The sequence below is a fragment of the Daphnia carinata genome, chromosome 3, assembly GCF_022539665.2.
Source record: "Daphnia carinata strain CSIRO-1 chromosome 3, CSIRO_AGI_Dcar_HiC_V3, whole genome shotgun sequence".
Classification (NCBI taxonomy): Eukaryota; Metazoa; Arthropoda; class Branchiopoda; order Diplostraca; family Daphniidae; genus Daphnia; species Daphnia carinata.
Genome location: NC_081333.1, coordinates 11,192,634 through 11,207,042, shown reverse-complemented (window position 1 = coordinate 11,207,042; position 14,409 = coordinate 11,192,634). Strand labels below are relative to the sequence as shown.

The 14,409-nt window shown below is 35.8% G+C and overlaps 3 protein-coding genes and 1 long non-coding RNA gene across 5 annotated transcripts in view; 2 read left to right on the top strand and 2 right to left on the bottom strand.

The window, feature by feature from the left end:
* The window catches only part of LOC130697588 (mitochondrial amidoxime-reducing component 1-like), a 28,067-nt gene extending 25,205 nt beyond the window's left edge, over positions 1-2,862 (bottom strand). The window contains exon 1 of the mRNA XM_057520511.2: positions 2,858-2,862. The gene's annotated coding sequence lies outside the window, so the exon portion shown is untranslated. The remainder of the gene's footprint in view (positions 1-2,857) is intronic.
* Positions 357-1,142, bottom strand: LOC130697602 (short coiled-coil protein B). The gene is made up of 4 exons (XM_057520532.2): positions 996-1,142; positions 827-928; positions 685-765; positions 357-624 (listed from the first exon to the last, which is right to left on the bottom strand). Exons 1-4 carry the CDS (start codon positions 1,057-1,059, stop codon positions 482-484), a joined length of 390 nt encoding a protein of 129 aa, XP_057376515.1. The 5' UTR covers positions 1,060-1,142; the 3' UTR covers positions 357-481.
* Positions 2,863-3,824: 962 nt separating the features above from the next.
* LOC130697616 (uncharacterized) lies at positions 3,825-4,306 on the top strand. The gene is made up of 3 exons (XR_009002885.1): positions 3,825-3,926; positions 3,998-4,145; positions 4,210-4,306. It is a non-coding gene; the product is annotated as an uncharacterized LOC130697616 (long non-coding RNA).
* Positions 4,307-5,874: 1,568 nt separating this feature from the next.
* On the top strand, positions 5,875-7,690 carry LOC130697595 (uncharacterized). 2 transcript variants are annotated; one of them, XM_057520520.2, is made up of 7 exons: positions 5,875-5,950; positions 6,004-6,075; positions 6,134-6,273; positions 6,344-6,527; positions 6,590-6,681; positions 6,751-6,933; positions 7,005-7,690. In XM_057520520.2, exons 1-5 carry the CDS (start codon positions 5,923-5,925, stop codon positions 6,652-6,654), a joined length of 489 nt encoding a protein of 162 aa, XP_057376503.1. In that variant the 5' UTR covers positions 5,875-5,922; the 3' UTR covers positions 6,655-6,681; positions 6,751-6,933; positions 7,005-7,690. The 2 variants fall into 2 exon arrangements, with proteins under 2 accessions (XP_057376503.1, XP_057376502.1); XM_057520519.2 differs by having other exon boundaries at positions 6,590-6,933.
* The last annotated feature ends 6,719 nt before the right edge of the window (positions 7,691-14,409 follow it).

The following is a 14,409-nucleotide window of genomic DNA, read 5'->3' as shown; positions in this document are numbered from 1 at the left end:
GCTGTTACAAGGAAACAGATTCTTTTTTTGAATCTGCCCATAAAATACCGCACACAGTTGTTACATTTTTCTGGTTCTTTCCAAATATTTGCGCTCACGAAAAGGGTAGCGTATCTTATGGCGCAAAGGTTTGCGTAGTTTCATAGTAGAAAAGCAAGGATATCCAAACACACCAATGTTTTCACCTATAAGAGTGATACATGTGTTGGCCAAAAGCTTGCGTCAGCAAAATAAGGGCCAAAATGGGTCCGACAGTCGCAGCTGGCACAAGTGTATCTACGTTGTGTGCCAACTAAATTGTTCGAACAACATGTCAACTCGGTTCGCTGGATAAATTTTCAAATGATTCGAGAAAATTCAGTGCAGTGGAAATTTATTGTCAATAAGACTAGTGGGCAAAATTATAAATATAATGCTAAAAAAGAATGATGATGAATTGTTAAAAGCTGTGGTGGCTCACGTAATTGCTTGACCAGAGTATTTATTTTTTTTTAATTTTTGGAGATGTTGATTGAAAGACTGAAGATGCTGACATTAGATTTTCTATATATTGCCCTAAAACTTGATTTTCTGACCTCAGCTTCAGATTTTCTTCCTTAACACTATCCACACGTTGAGAGAGATCTGTCAACGATATACACAAAAATAAATTGACACTTTTTTTAGCAACAATACATTATATACCATCGAGAGTGTTTTGGAGTTCCATAACTTGGGCTATTAGACGCGCCTTTTCTTCTTGTTCATCCAAGTTGATATCTCCATCTGTAACACTTCATGATCTTAAATCTAGTAATGAATATCTAACTATATATGGTCGATTCACCACAAAGGGGATGCTCTGAGCTATCATTGGTAAAACGAGAAGACATAGAGTCTAATGAATGGCGCTCTACGCCTGCTTCCTCTCCATCGGACGGAATGACAGCTGCAGCCATAACGAAACGAAAAGTTAAACAACGTATGAATTGAATGTAATATGAAGGAATTTTCACCTTGGGGATCATCATCAGCCAACGGAATATTGTTGAGCTCTTTATATAACGTAGTATTTTCCATTTGAGTTAATTTTGGATGACTAATGTATCAAATAAAATTTACAAAATGTTTGGATAGAGACTATTTCCAAGGTACAACAAACATTATCGGTACAAAATTACGGCAATAGATGGTGTCTATCGTGTTCGCATTTATAGCCATCCATTCTACCCCCCCCCCCCCAAAAAAAAAAAAATTGGCCTTTATTTTGTATTACTGCTATCGCCATCTACCGATCAGATTTATAGTTTTTTCTCTAAGGACAACTTTACATATTCTAGCCATATAAAAATAAAAAATTTTAAACTAATAACTTTATTTAATCAACATATTATTAAACGTTATTTTATTTTGTTCTATTCTATTTACTTAATTTATTTATTATTACTATTAACTTGAAGTCCACTTTGTACTGCAGCAAAAGGATGTATTAAATTCTAATAATAATGAGAATGGTGTGTTTAAGGTATAAATTATGTGTTTGAATAATAAAAGCTCGTTGCTGGTTGTTGCAGTGTATTATATTACATTATTCCGATGAGTGTCAGTTTTTGTAAAAAATTTGTTTAAGCCCGACTAAATAAGCCCGGCTAAATAAGCCCGACTTTTCTAATTGTTTAGTTTTTAAAGTTTAATTAAAAAACCACAAGGCCCATTAGAAAATAAATTTGATTTCCGTGATAAGCAGTCCATTCTGAATCGAGATCATGTATTTTAAGCGAAATTTAAAATTTAGCCAACAATGGAAAAGTGGAAACGCTATAGCCTTACCACTTTTGCCATAATCGGCCAAAAATTACATCTCTTGGAATTCGATATAAATTTTGAATCAGAATCATTATATATAGTTATCTAGTGATGGTTTGCATTGATTATCTAATGGAAGCATTAAATCTAGATATCTATAGATAATTCTCATTCAAAATTTAACAAGGAACACGAAAATGAAATTTGTTTTTACGTAGAATTTATGGTTTTTGAATAATCAAAGAACTTTGATGTGTCAGGCTAACGCTGTAGCGTACTGGCACGCTAGTAATGGTTCGATTCGCACACACACTAATTTTAGATTTTAGATTACTTCACAACTATAAGCTCTACGTAAAAAAAAATTCCATTTTCGTGTTCCTTGGTTAATTTTGAATCAGAATCATCTATAGATATCTAGATTTAATGCTATTATTTTTTAAAAGGAAAAATTTTAAGCCCGACAATATCAGCCCGGGCTTATTTTTTAACCCAGCTTTTACCGCTTTTTACGTTTTATTCAAAAACTATGAAGCCCACGAGAAAACAACCCTCATATTCGTGATGTCCGTTCAATTCTGCATCGAAACCATGTATTTAAAGCGAAATCGAAAATTTTGCCAAAATTGAAATAGTAAGAAGGCCTTCCCACTTTTCCACTTTTCTTCAAATCCTAGATTTCATTAAAAATACATTATTCCGATTCGAAATTGATCGCTGATCACGAAAATGGGGTATATTTTTATATTAGGCTTCTACTTTTTAAATTAACCGTAAAAAACAGAAAGTCGGGCTTATTTAGTCGGGTTTATTTAGTAGGGCTTAAAATTTTTTTCGGTCAGTGTATGTAGAGAATTAACTAGAAACGTGACCGTTAGATGGCGATAGCAATAAAACAGAAAAAGGCCAATATTTTTTATTTTTATTTTGGGTAAAACGGATTGCCATATACCAATAGATGGCTATACCGTTTGGTGGGTCGTCTGCTGTATTAATCCAAGGTTTACTATGGCAATCCGTTTTACCCCAAAAAAAAAAAATTTTGGCCTTTTATTTCAATATTGCTCAGCACGTAACGTCTCGGGATATCGTTGAATATCAAATGGGTTAGTACAGATTTAAAAATCAAATAGCCCGAATGGTTCGTTGTAAGAAAGCGAGTTAAAGGGTACTGCAACCTCACTCATGACCATTTTTAGAGCATTACAAAATAATGAATGTGACTAATCGGCAAAACTGTAACAAGACGGAACCAAGCTGGCCATGCCAAAGGTTCTGAATTGATTTACACCATTCTACACTATCGCGCCGTTTTCGATCTCCGGCGCAGTTTCACAGCTGATTGCTGAAAGAATGGCTTCAAAATTGCCATCTTGGAACTTCGGAACTCCTTAAATGCCAAGTGAATTTAACCTTAAGGCAGGCATCTTTTGATTGGTGGTTGTTCATTCGTAAATCATTGATGTTCCCGTCTTTTTTCGTTTATTAAATCAGATACTACACAATAAAGTGCAAATGCAAAAAAAAAAAAAACAACAAGAATGTCACATAATTACAAATCATATCCATGGCAATGTTAACCAAAATATGCTGTAAGAATTGTACAATAATAACGAAGAAAAATATCCAGCACAACAGGTAACGGTCCGTTCGTGCAATAGTAATGGTAACTCTAAGGGTTTGTGTTTGGTGGGTGATTTAGAGACTCGTGCAGTCTGCTATAAACTTTCTTTAAAAATAAGGCGGAACAGTTTTACCCGCTAAGCTTTTTAGCTGAATTTATTTTTCATTTATAATCAAGTTTTTATCATTGATGTAGTTGCCCTTTTATTATCTTGGCAAAACTGAAAAGTCTTTCTGTGGGCTCACATTTGACCTTTGCAAGGTCTTGATTTGGGGGAAGGCTATAACCTATGGCAATCCGTTTTACCCCCCAAAAAAAAAATTTTGCCCTTATTTTCTTTTTTACTGCTATGGCCATCTAGCGGTAGATTCCTGTTTAATTTTCTCATTCATTCCTTCAGACATGGATTGTACATGGTTACTTGAACACTGGATTTGCAAATGCAGTACAGCTGACTTATGTTTCACATGGTCAGTTGGAGATTTCCCAGGCAAAATTTCTAGTAACTCAGCATTTGGTACCATCTTTACTATAATTTTATACAGTATCCTGCATGTCTCATTAATTAAGATTTAAATCCTTTTATAGATTGTCACATCAGTGAGCAAGGTTCAGTTTAGGGATTGAGAGCCCTCAGTGACTATAACACCTAGCCCATATTCAAATTGTAGCACTTGATTGCTGCCACTGATTCTTCAAAATGCCTATCTTGTATGGAATGCTTGACAGCTAAATGGTACTCTGACGTCACATAAATATCAATTGTTTACTTTATTTACATTGATTAAAAATTTTTGAAGGAATGATTTAAACAAATGCCAAAGGTGAGACATGCTGGAAAAGCTTGATATGAATGTGTAGACATAGTTTTGGAATTCAGAGGTGCAGCTGGCTGTTGGGTAAAACTTCATTTAAATTTTGTTTCAATTCAATATGCTTTAGTTACTATTTGTGTGATTACGCAAAGGATTGCGCCATCTAGGCAATGTGGATATTCTGCCATGTACATGATAAACCGAGGATTCTTCGTCAACATGCAAGATGTTACTCCCTGGTAATGCTTTTCTGCTGAGTTTGTTTAGTTTTCTAGTTTTAATCGTCAATGTTGTATTAGTAAACTACTGTTGGCGGAAAAGCTGATACATTGGGAAAACGGTTATGGCAAGTGCGATGAATAAATCACCATAGGTCAGTTGTCTTGCCTTCACAATTGCAACGAAGATGAATCATGGAGTCCAAAACATTAAAAGGTGGAACTATTTTAAATTTTTTAATTGTTTTAATTGGTGTATCGCTAAGTGCTGATACATGTGTAGAACATGCTGGAATTCATGCCATCCTGGAGAGGACTAAAAAAAACGAGCTTTATCCACGAAGCAGTTCATTAATCATGTCCCAAACTATTGTCTGCGTCAGCCAGCAATCTTTCAATGGCTAACAAGCATTTAATAATTTTGAAAATCGCGGTTTGCACTCCCTAAGGCGACATTCCTTAATCCTCACCTGTCAATAGATTTGAGTGCAACCATTTCTATTCTGAACTGTCGCCTACGAAATTCTTTTTCCATAAAATCAGGTGATATGATGTTATAATGGAAATTGTTGTCAAGACTGCCGATACCAGGTACATTGTTTATCTTAACGTTTAGTGATCAAAACAACCAACTTTGTAACCTATCTGTTTTTTATGGTGCATGGAACGTCCAACCGGAAAGCCCATAGAAGATCTCTGTGTCCAACACGAAGGGTTCTTCCAAACTTTCGTATTCAAGTTTTGGCTATGGTGATCATTTGCAACTGCATAGCCTTTTAGAAGCTCCTGCCAGGAATCTACAGGAATATGGCAGATGATGAATTTATGTACCATGTAAGCGATATCAATAAGAACGTCTTATGCTTATCTATGTTTTATTTTCTTAATTTAGATTAATAGCAATAGTGAACCTGCGAAGGTTTCTGGTTGGGATGTGATGACGAAAAGTTATAATAATTTGAAGTACGGAATTGAATTTCCCTCCATCAGTCGCCTGTGTATTCCCGCGTATTACGGTATTAATTATGTAAAAATTGAAGTGCATATCTGGGCTCCCTTCCTTTCCGTAGCCCCGTTTCCCCTTGACTCGTAATAAGCCCGTAGGGGGTCATGCCCCTACTGTACGGTATATATAAAAACAACATATACCGAAGTTTGGAGGGCTCTGGCCGGAAAGGGGACGTGGGGGTCCGCTTAGTCCGATGATGTGTTCACGGAGGGCGACGTGGCTATTTTTTTTTTTTTTTTTTGTATGGCAATCCGTTTCATATGGCAATCCGTTTTACGTAAAAAAAAAAAAAAAAAAAATGGCGGAAAAAAAATAAAAAATCGCACTTTTTTCTTTTTTTCCGACACGTAGCCATCTACCGCTCAGACTCATTATTACTGGCGTAGGCAATTTCAGTCCATTGGATGCTATTCGCAGTTAGTTCAGTAGCGTGCATGGAGAATAACGCGTGGCTGGAGGAACAATTGAAAAATGGATAAGATAATACAACAAAAGGATGGTAAGTATAAACATTATTATATTTGTTTTGAATTATTAATTATTGTTTATTAGATCAAATTATGGACCTGCAGGCTCAATTATTGCAACAGCACAAAATATTAGATAACAGCAAAGCTAAGGATGGTAAGGCCTAATACATAATGATTCTATTTATTTGCTTTTATTCATTTGTGTTTTGTAGCTCAAAGTTTGAGTCTACAAGCTCAGCTAGGGGAAAGGAATAAATTGGAACGGAACAGTTTCCAAACAGTGAAGGAGGTTTTTCCAAACTCAAACCTAACTGAACATGAGGATGAATTGGCATTAGGCGAACACAGTCAGGTACCTAAACTTTTCAAATAAGAATTCAAAATAAGTATAGAATTTTAACAAACAATTATTTATTGTTTAGTTATTCAGTCTACCACCTGACAGTGTGTTAAATTTAAATTCTGTTAGTGCTGCACAAAAAGAATCGTTAGTAATAAGCCCATGCAGTGAAGGAAGTGAACAATTGTGGGACCGTATTTGGGCCGAAAATGGGTGTGGTACGGAAACCAAGATATGGCACAAGTTCAACATGAAACATGGATTAGGTACTTTTCGGTTTGATGTCTATTGAAAAAGTATTTTTAATGCTATTATTTTGCATTCACAGAATTTAATGGGGGATCAAATCAAGTTTGGAAGTGTTACAGGATGGAAGAGTCAGCCTACAGATGAAAAAACACAGAGTGCATTACCATTAAGGTATGAGGTAAAGTAATAGAGTATGCACATTGTCTAATGAGAAGTACCATCTTGTGTTAATAAATCCAGTACAACAGCAATCCTTTATAGTTCTGTCACAGCTAGAAACCTCAAATAATTCTGCTTCTCTGTCTAAAGAACAACTTGTCCTTTACGTTCAGAGTGTTGGGGAAACTGGGTACTTAAATGGCCCTAAAGATGTTTTAATTTTGCTGCCATTGCAGAGATGAACATCATACATGGACTCTTTAGGTATGAAAGGAATTTTCTTCAAATAATTTTGAATTTATGACGAAGAATTTCTCCTCCTTTTTGCCAACCAGGTCTAATCTACCAAAAAAAATTTTATCCAAAAGGAAAGGATTTTCATGTACTGGGAACACAACTATCAACAATGCAACATTGTACAGGTGCTAGTTCATCATTCAAGACCCTTATACAATGATGTTAATCTGCAATTTGTATGTCCTTCCCCAAGCTTCCACCAGAAGTTGAATCTATGAGTCATGTAAGTTACATGATCAACAGTTGATATGTTTAATGGTGTTGTTTTTCTTTTCTCAATATAGGTTAATAGTAACATTGGATCTGAAAAGATTCTTGGTTGGGGCAAGACACGGAATAAATTGTATTGATTGGATGGATGACATGACATTTCTATACTTAATTCGGATTCCCCAGACGGTATTTGATATTAAAAAAATTGAAGTGCATATCTGGGCTCCCTTCTTTTCTGAAGCCCCGTTTCCCCTTGACTCGTAATAAGCCCGTAGGGGGTCATGCCCCTACTGTACGGTATATATAAAAATAACATATACCGAGGTTTGGAGGGCTCTGGCCGGAAAGGGGACGTGGGGTGCCGCTTAGTCCGATGATGTGTTCACGGAGGGCGATGTGGCTACCCACAAATCCGAACTAAAGGTTAATCGCTCCTGTAAAAATGTTCCAAATCTTCAGCTCTTCTTCCGGCTTCTCTTAGCCAATCACCGGGTAATCTCCCCGGTGGGTCAACAAGGCAGTGTCTCCCCCTGCCTGGGTTGACGGCAACTTTTGAAAGGGCTATTGTGCCTTTTTAAAGTTGCAAAAATAATTGTAATGTGCAGAGAATTGTCAATAAATTTTTTTTTTTTTTTTTTTTTTTTGCAAAATTTGTTTCCTTCATTGTCTGTGTTCACACATTACATTTATCAACTTTTTTTTAATTTTGTTTTGCTTTATTTGTTTTTGTCACCTTTGATGGTAAGCATTGTTTCCATTGGTTTATCGTGTATCTGTAAGTATTCAGTTATTATTTATTACATTATTTGAATTCTTCAACTTAGATTCAAGGAACAACGCGTAATACCTGGATATTTTTTGAAGTAATTTTGTATTTTGTTTTACTCGTATGGGAACCGATCCCCAGACATTCAGCGTGCTACGCCGAAGCTCTAACATTGAGCCACGAGATATATCTAAATATGTTATTATCGCATATCATATGTTATCGTCTAGGATGTTTATGCAGTCTTTCACAACTATATGTTTATCTTTCTATTGCTTTCATACGGTTCATAGCTCTGTGGTAGAGCCTTTAGCTTCGATATCTGTTACCCTGGGTTCAAACCTGAGTAGATGTATTAAAATGAAGTAGAAAAAATGTAGAAGAGAGAATTGCATTTCAGTTTTATTCTAAGTGTAAATGCAAGTCCACAAGTGACTAGAAAAAAAGCCATCTTGACATCATATGATTCATGGCTCATTGGTAGAGCATCGGCGCGGCATGCCGAACATACAGGGTTCGATCCCTGGATAATAATAGAATGCTTACAGATAAACGATAAACCAATGGAAACAATGCTTACCATCAAAGGTGACAAAAACAAATAAAGCAAAGCAAAATAAAAAAAAGTTGATAATTGTAATGTGTGTCACAGACAATGAAAGAAACAAATTTTGCAAAAAAAAATTTTATAAAAACAATTTTATTGACAATTCTCTGCACATTACAATTATTTTTGCAACTTTAAAAAGGCACAATAGCCCTTTCAAAAGTTGCCGTCAACCCAGGCAGGGGGAGACACTGCCTTGTTGACCCACCGGGGAGATTACCCGGTGATTGGCTAAGAGAAGCCGGAAGAAGAGCTGAAGATTTGGAACATTTTTACAGGAGCGATTAACCTTTAGTTCGGATTTGTGGGTAGCCACATCGCCCTCCGTGAACACATCATCGGACTAAGCGGCACCCCACGTCCCCTTTCCGGCCAGAGCCCTCCAAACCTCGGTATATGTTATTTTTATATATACCGTACAGTAGGGGCATGACCCCCTACGGGCTTATTACGAGTCAAGGGGAAACGGGGCTACGGAAAGGAAGGGAGCCCAGATATGCACTTCAATTTTTTTAATATCAAATACCGTCTCGGGAATCCAAATTAAGTATAGAAATGTCATGTCATCCATTCAATCATTACAATTTATTCAGTGTCTTGCCCCAACCAAGAATCTTTTCAGATCCAATGTTACTATTAACCTATGCCTAGAAAAGAAAAACAACACCATTAAGCATCTCAATTGTTGCTCATGTGACTTACATGACTTATAGATTCAACTTCTGGCAGAAGCTTGGGAAAGGCCATACAAATTGCAGATGATAATCATTGTATAAGGCTCTTGAATGATAAAATAGCACCCCTAGAATGTTGCATTGTTGATAGTTGTGTTCCCAGTATGCTGAAAATCCTTTCCTATTGGATAAATTTTTTTTTTAGATTAGACATGGTTGGCAAAAAGCAGGAGAAATGCTTTGTCATAAATTTAAAAAATTTTCAAGAAAATTCCTTTCATACCTAAAAAGTCCATGTATGATGTTCATCGCTGCAATGCCAACGAAATGAAACATCTTTAGGGCCATTTAAGTAACCAGCTTCACCAACACTCTGAACGTAAAGGACAAGTTGTTCTTTAGCAAGAGAAGCAGAATTATTTGAGGCTTCTAGCTGTGACAGAACTATAAAGGATTGCTGTTACACAGGATTCATTCACACAAGATGGTACTTCTCATTAGACAATTTGCATACTCTATTACTTTACCTCATACCTTAATGGTAATGCACTTTCAATGTTTTTCAACTGTAGGCTCACTCTTCCATCCTGTAACACTTCCAGACTTTACTTGATCCCCCGCTAAAATTCTGTGAATGCAAAATAATAGCATTAAAAATACTTTTTCAATAGACAAAAAACCAAAAAGTACCTAATCCATGTTTCATGTTGAACTTGTGCTATTTCTTGGTTTCCGTACCACACCCATTTTCAGCCCAAATATGGTCCCACAATTGTTCACTTTCTTCGCTGCATGGACTTATTACTAATGATTCTTTTAGTGCAGCACTAACAGAATTTAAATTTAACACACTGTCAGGTGGTAGACTGAATAACTAAACAATAAATAATTGTTTGTTAAAATTCTATACTTATTTTGAATTCTTATTTGAAAAGTTTAGGTACCTGACTGTGTTCGCCTAATGCCAATTCATCCTCATGTTCAGTTAGGTTTGAGTTTGGAAAAACCTCCTTCACTGTTTGGAAACTGTTCCGTTTCAATTTATTCCTTTCCCCTAGCTGAGCTTGTAGACTCAAACTTTGAGCTACAAAACACAAATGAATAAAAGCAAATAAATAGAATCATTATGTATTAGGCCTTACCATCCTTATCTTTGCTGTTATCTAATATTTTGTGCTGTTGCAATAATTGAGCCTGCAGGTCCATAATTTGATCTAATAAACAATAATTAATAATTGAAAACCAATATAATAATGTTTATACTTACCATCCTTTTGTTGTATTATCTTATCCATTTTTCAATTGTTCCTCCAGCCACGCGTTATTCTCTCCATCCACGCTACTGAACTAACTGCGAATGGCATATTGGCATCCAATGGACTGAAATTGCCTACGCCAGTAATAACGAGTCTGAGCGGTAGATGGCTACGTGTCGGAAAATAAGAAAAAAGTGTGATTTTTTTTTTTTTTTTTTTGCGAAATTTTTTTTTTTTTTTGTGTAAAACGGATTGCCATAAATTTTAGGTGATGGCATTCGCGTTACATTTTAGGCAAGGCCTATTCTACAATAGGATAAATTTTTCATAGAATAAGCATCTGCTACAGCTATGTGTTGCAGTATCATTAATGGTAAAATATCTATTGAATTTTAAATAACTTTTGAATTTCCTTCTCTGTATTGGCAGTGATGTGACAGTACTGGTTGATAGGTTATCTATGGACAAACCTTTTCCATTTTCCCATCCCGGCTGTGAGACAACTTTGATCGTTTGTTATAATTACAACAAAATTCCCTGCATAACGAAGGGAATGTTCTTGTTTTCTTTAGAGAACTTCCCTGAATTGTTGCCTGAAGTTGAAAACATTTTGGAATATTTGGTTGGAGTTGCTCTGATAATATTCAGTTGCAGTAATTGGATCTTGTCCTCTTTCTTGAACAGTGTTTTGCCTTTTCAGCAATCGAAGAGGCCTGCAAAGATTATTGATTTTCTATCAATGACTGTCATTCTGCCAAACATGTCTTCTTAAACAATTTGGTAATTAATTGATGGTTTAGAGATCATGAGTTTATTAAATAAAATATTGTAAATTACAGAAAGGAAACTCCCAAGTGACAAGCCTATACTTTGGTGGAGGTTGACATATTTTTAATTGAAAACTATCAGTATTGTTAAAAGGATATCGATATTTTGGTCCAACCGTCACCCATGGTATGTTCAAAGTGAAGTGCATAATTAAGTTCCCATTGGAAATATCGTCCAGATCTCCCATGTTACGGTATTTGTTTCATTCAAAGTGAAGCACAATTAATAGGTTCTCTCATCTTTTCTGTGGTCATGTTTTACCTTGATCTGAATTTTCTTTTTCCTTCCAGATTTCATGATGAAATTTTGCAGCTAACCGTAAAAGATGTCCAGCCGTTATATTTCCGTTTCAAAAATAGAAGACGAAAAGAGATGCTAGATTTTTGAAGAACGATACTTTCACTTCACGGTTAATTGCTGATTCATCCAGAACGTAAAACATTTATGTGTTTAAAAATTAAAGTGTATATCTGGGCTCCCTTCTTTTCTGTGGCCCCGTTTCCCCTAGATTTGTAATAATTAGGGGGTCATGCCCCTACTGTGATCAGCAGCAAAGGTTGTGAGTGCGCTGTATGGAAAGGGGACGTGGGGGTCCTCATGGTCCGATGATATCATTGGAGGGCTATGGGGCTACCCAAAAATCCGAATTAACAGTTAATCGCTCACGTAAAAGCTTGTCCGAAACCTTGGTTCTTCTTCCGGCTTCTCTTAGCCACGCACCGGGTAATCTCCCCGGTGAGTCAACTGAGGTAGTGTCTCCCCCTACCTTAGTTGACAGCAACTTTGGAATCGGCTATTTTGCCCTTTCAAAGTTGCAAGTCTTTAAATTGTGCAGAGTATTTTCAATACAAATTTTAAAAAAAGCTTTACAGATCTTGTCTTTTTGTTCTGTCGTGGTGTTGCTCTGCATTTTTAACTTTTGTGAACATTTCCTTAATTATGTCGTAATGTCATTTTATTGGCGTACTCGTATTTTCAATTTTTTCCTGTACCCAATCATGAGCGAACATTTCGTTGTTGTACGATGGATTGTTTATGGAATGATGCACTTTAATCTCACTTCATGGAGATTTTACAACTCCATGTGCATTAATGATATTGAATAGTATACATGCATTGTACATACAATTTGACATTTTGAGTTACGTATATATATTTATTTAATTTCATTTTTACTCCTTACGGGATTGAACCCTTGATTACAGGCGTGCGACGCCGATACTCAACCATAAAGCCATGAGTTTTATCAATTAGTTAACTATTTTTCCATGTATTTTGAAGGAAATCTATTTGCACTTGTAATAATATTGTTGTGCGTCCCAACGCAATTTAATATTTCCATCTCGGAATGTCACCTATAAATACAATAGAGTGATTCATTTTTTGGACAAAGAAATATTGTCTACAGTGGGAACCGTAACCCAATCCTCTGGCACATAGGATCCATACGTGACTCGAACTCTTGACTTTCGATTCCTGTATTCAGACGCTCTACCTCAGAGCTATTAGTACTACGTAACTTCCCGTAGCTTGCTAATACGCTACAGCGTAACGTAAAATAAGAAAAAGTCGGGCTTATTTTTAAACCTGACTGTACATCAGATGGCCGTGCATGATAAGGTTATAATAATAGTATGTGGTATATCTTCATGCTATGATCTATATTTACCAGGTATACCTTCCCATTAGCGTGATACATAATGCTAGTAGTCTCTGTTAACGAAGTAGTGTCATAAGTATATCAAGTCGCGCGATCAACCAACAGTGCAATAACAAAACAAGCACGAAAGAAGACACTACACCATTTCATATATGATCAAAATGCTTAAAATGTTTGGCATATTAATGTTCATTTTTTAGTTTTTGCGAAGTTGAAAAAAAAATTACCGGAAGTGACCAGAAGTAGACTATATCTCCAGAAATACTGGGCCCACAACAAAACGAAGATGATTTTCGTGATCCTCGTGAACTTTAAGGTGTGTCTGACCTATTTTGACCTGTTTTTGGCGAAAAGTCCAATTTGGCCAAAAACGAAGATGATTTTCGTGATCCTCGTGAACTTTAAGGTGTGTCTGACCTATTTTGACCTGTTTTTGGCGAAAAGTCCAATTTGGCCAAAATCGCGATTTTTCCTGAACTATAGTTCAGGGAAATTTGCGATTTTTGACGATTTTCGGGTATTTCCTACTGACACATGGATTCGACCCCAAATTTTACGAGGATTACGAAAATGTGGCTTTTTTAATTCAGACCAACAGATAGTAAGTTATTAGGCATTTTTAAACCGGAAGTTGTACTGAAAGTTAAAATTTCGAAAATTTAAAAAATGAACTATGTTCTCCTTCACAAGTTAGAAAAGATCTGCGTAGTTTCAAACGTAAACTATAGTAAATGAACATAACATGGCCTTTCAAAGTTCTTAAAGGTCAGTTTTCAGGTACGACCTGTATACCATTTCAAAGCACTACCACGCACATAATAATCGAAGCAAATAATTAAAACCATACCTTTAATTTTGTAGCCATCAGAATTAAGGGGATAGTGGAACAGATATGGTTATTACCAGACAGAAGTAAATGGGTGATCCTATTCTTGCAGAATATTAGCAAATAGCACATCTTCAAGAATGTCTTCAAGGTTTACTTATGATAAAATCTTCTGCTACAAACTATGAATATTTTGTTGCATTGGGAAATGACTGCTATGCATGTAGTTTTTGCATTAATATTCAGGCATGAACAATTCATAAATAAGTTACAATTGATTCACAAAGTAATAGAATCATGCAACAAACCACGATATGTGCAGAGTACACAACAGAACACATCTGTTACTTGCAACTCCACTACTGGATATGTTTACTAATAAAGAAGAATAAGATTAACATGTTGCAAATGTAAAAGTAGTAAATTATCATCTTAATAATCCTGAAAATTGGCTTTTGGTTGTAAACACAAAAACCATCAATTTTTACCAAATATCATGCACAGTTCTGCTGGTAACACTGGCTTTACCCAGAATGATACAACATGAGACCTGGTTTTCCAAAAGTATGTTAATATTACCTCATTCTAAGCCCAAGTGCAACGGCTGACATTT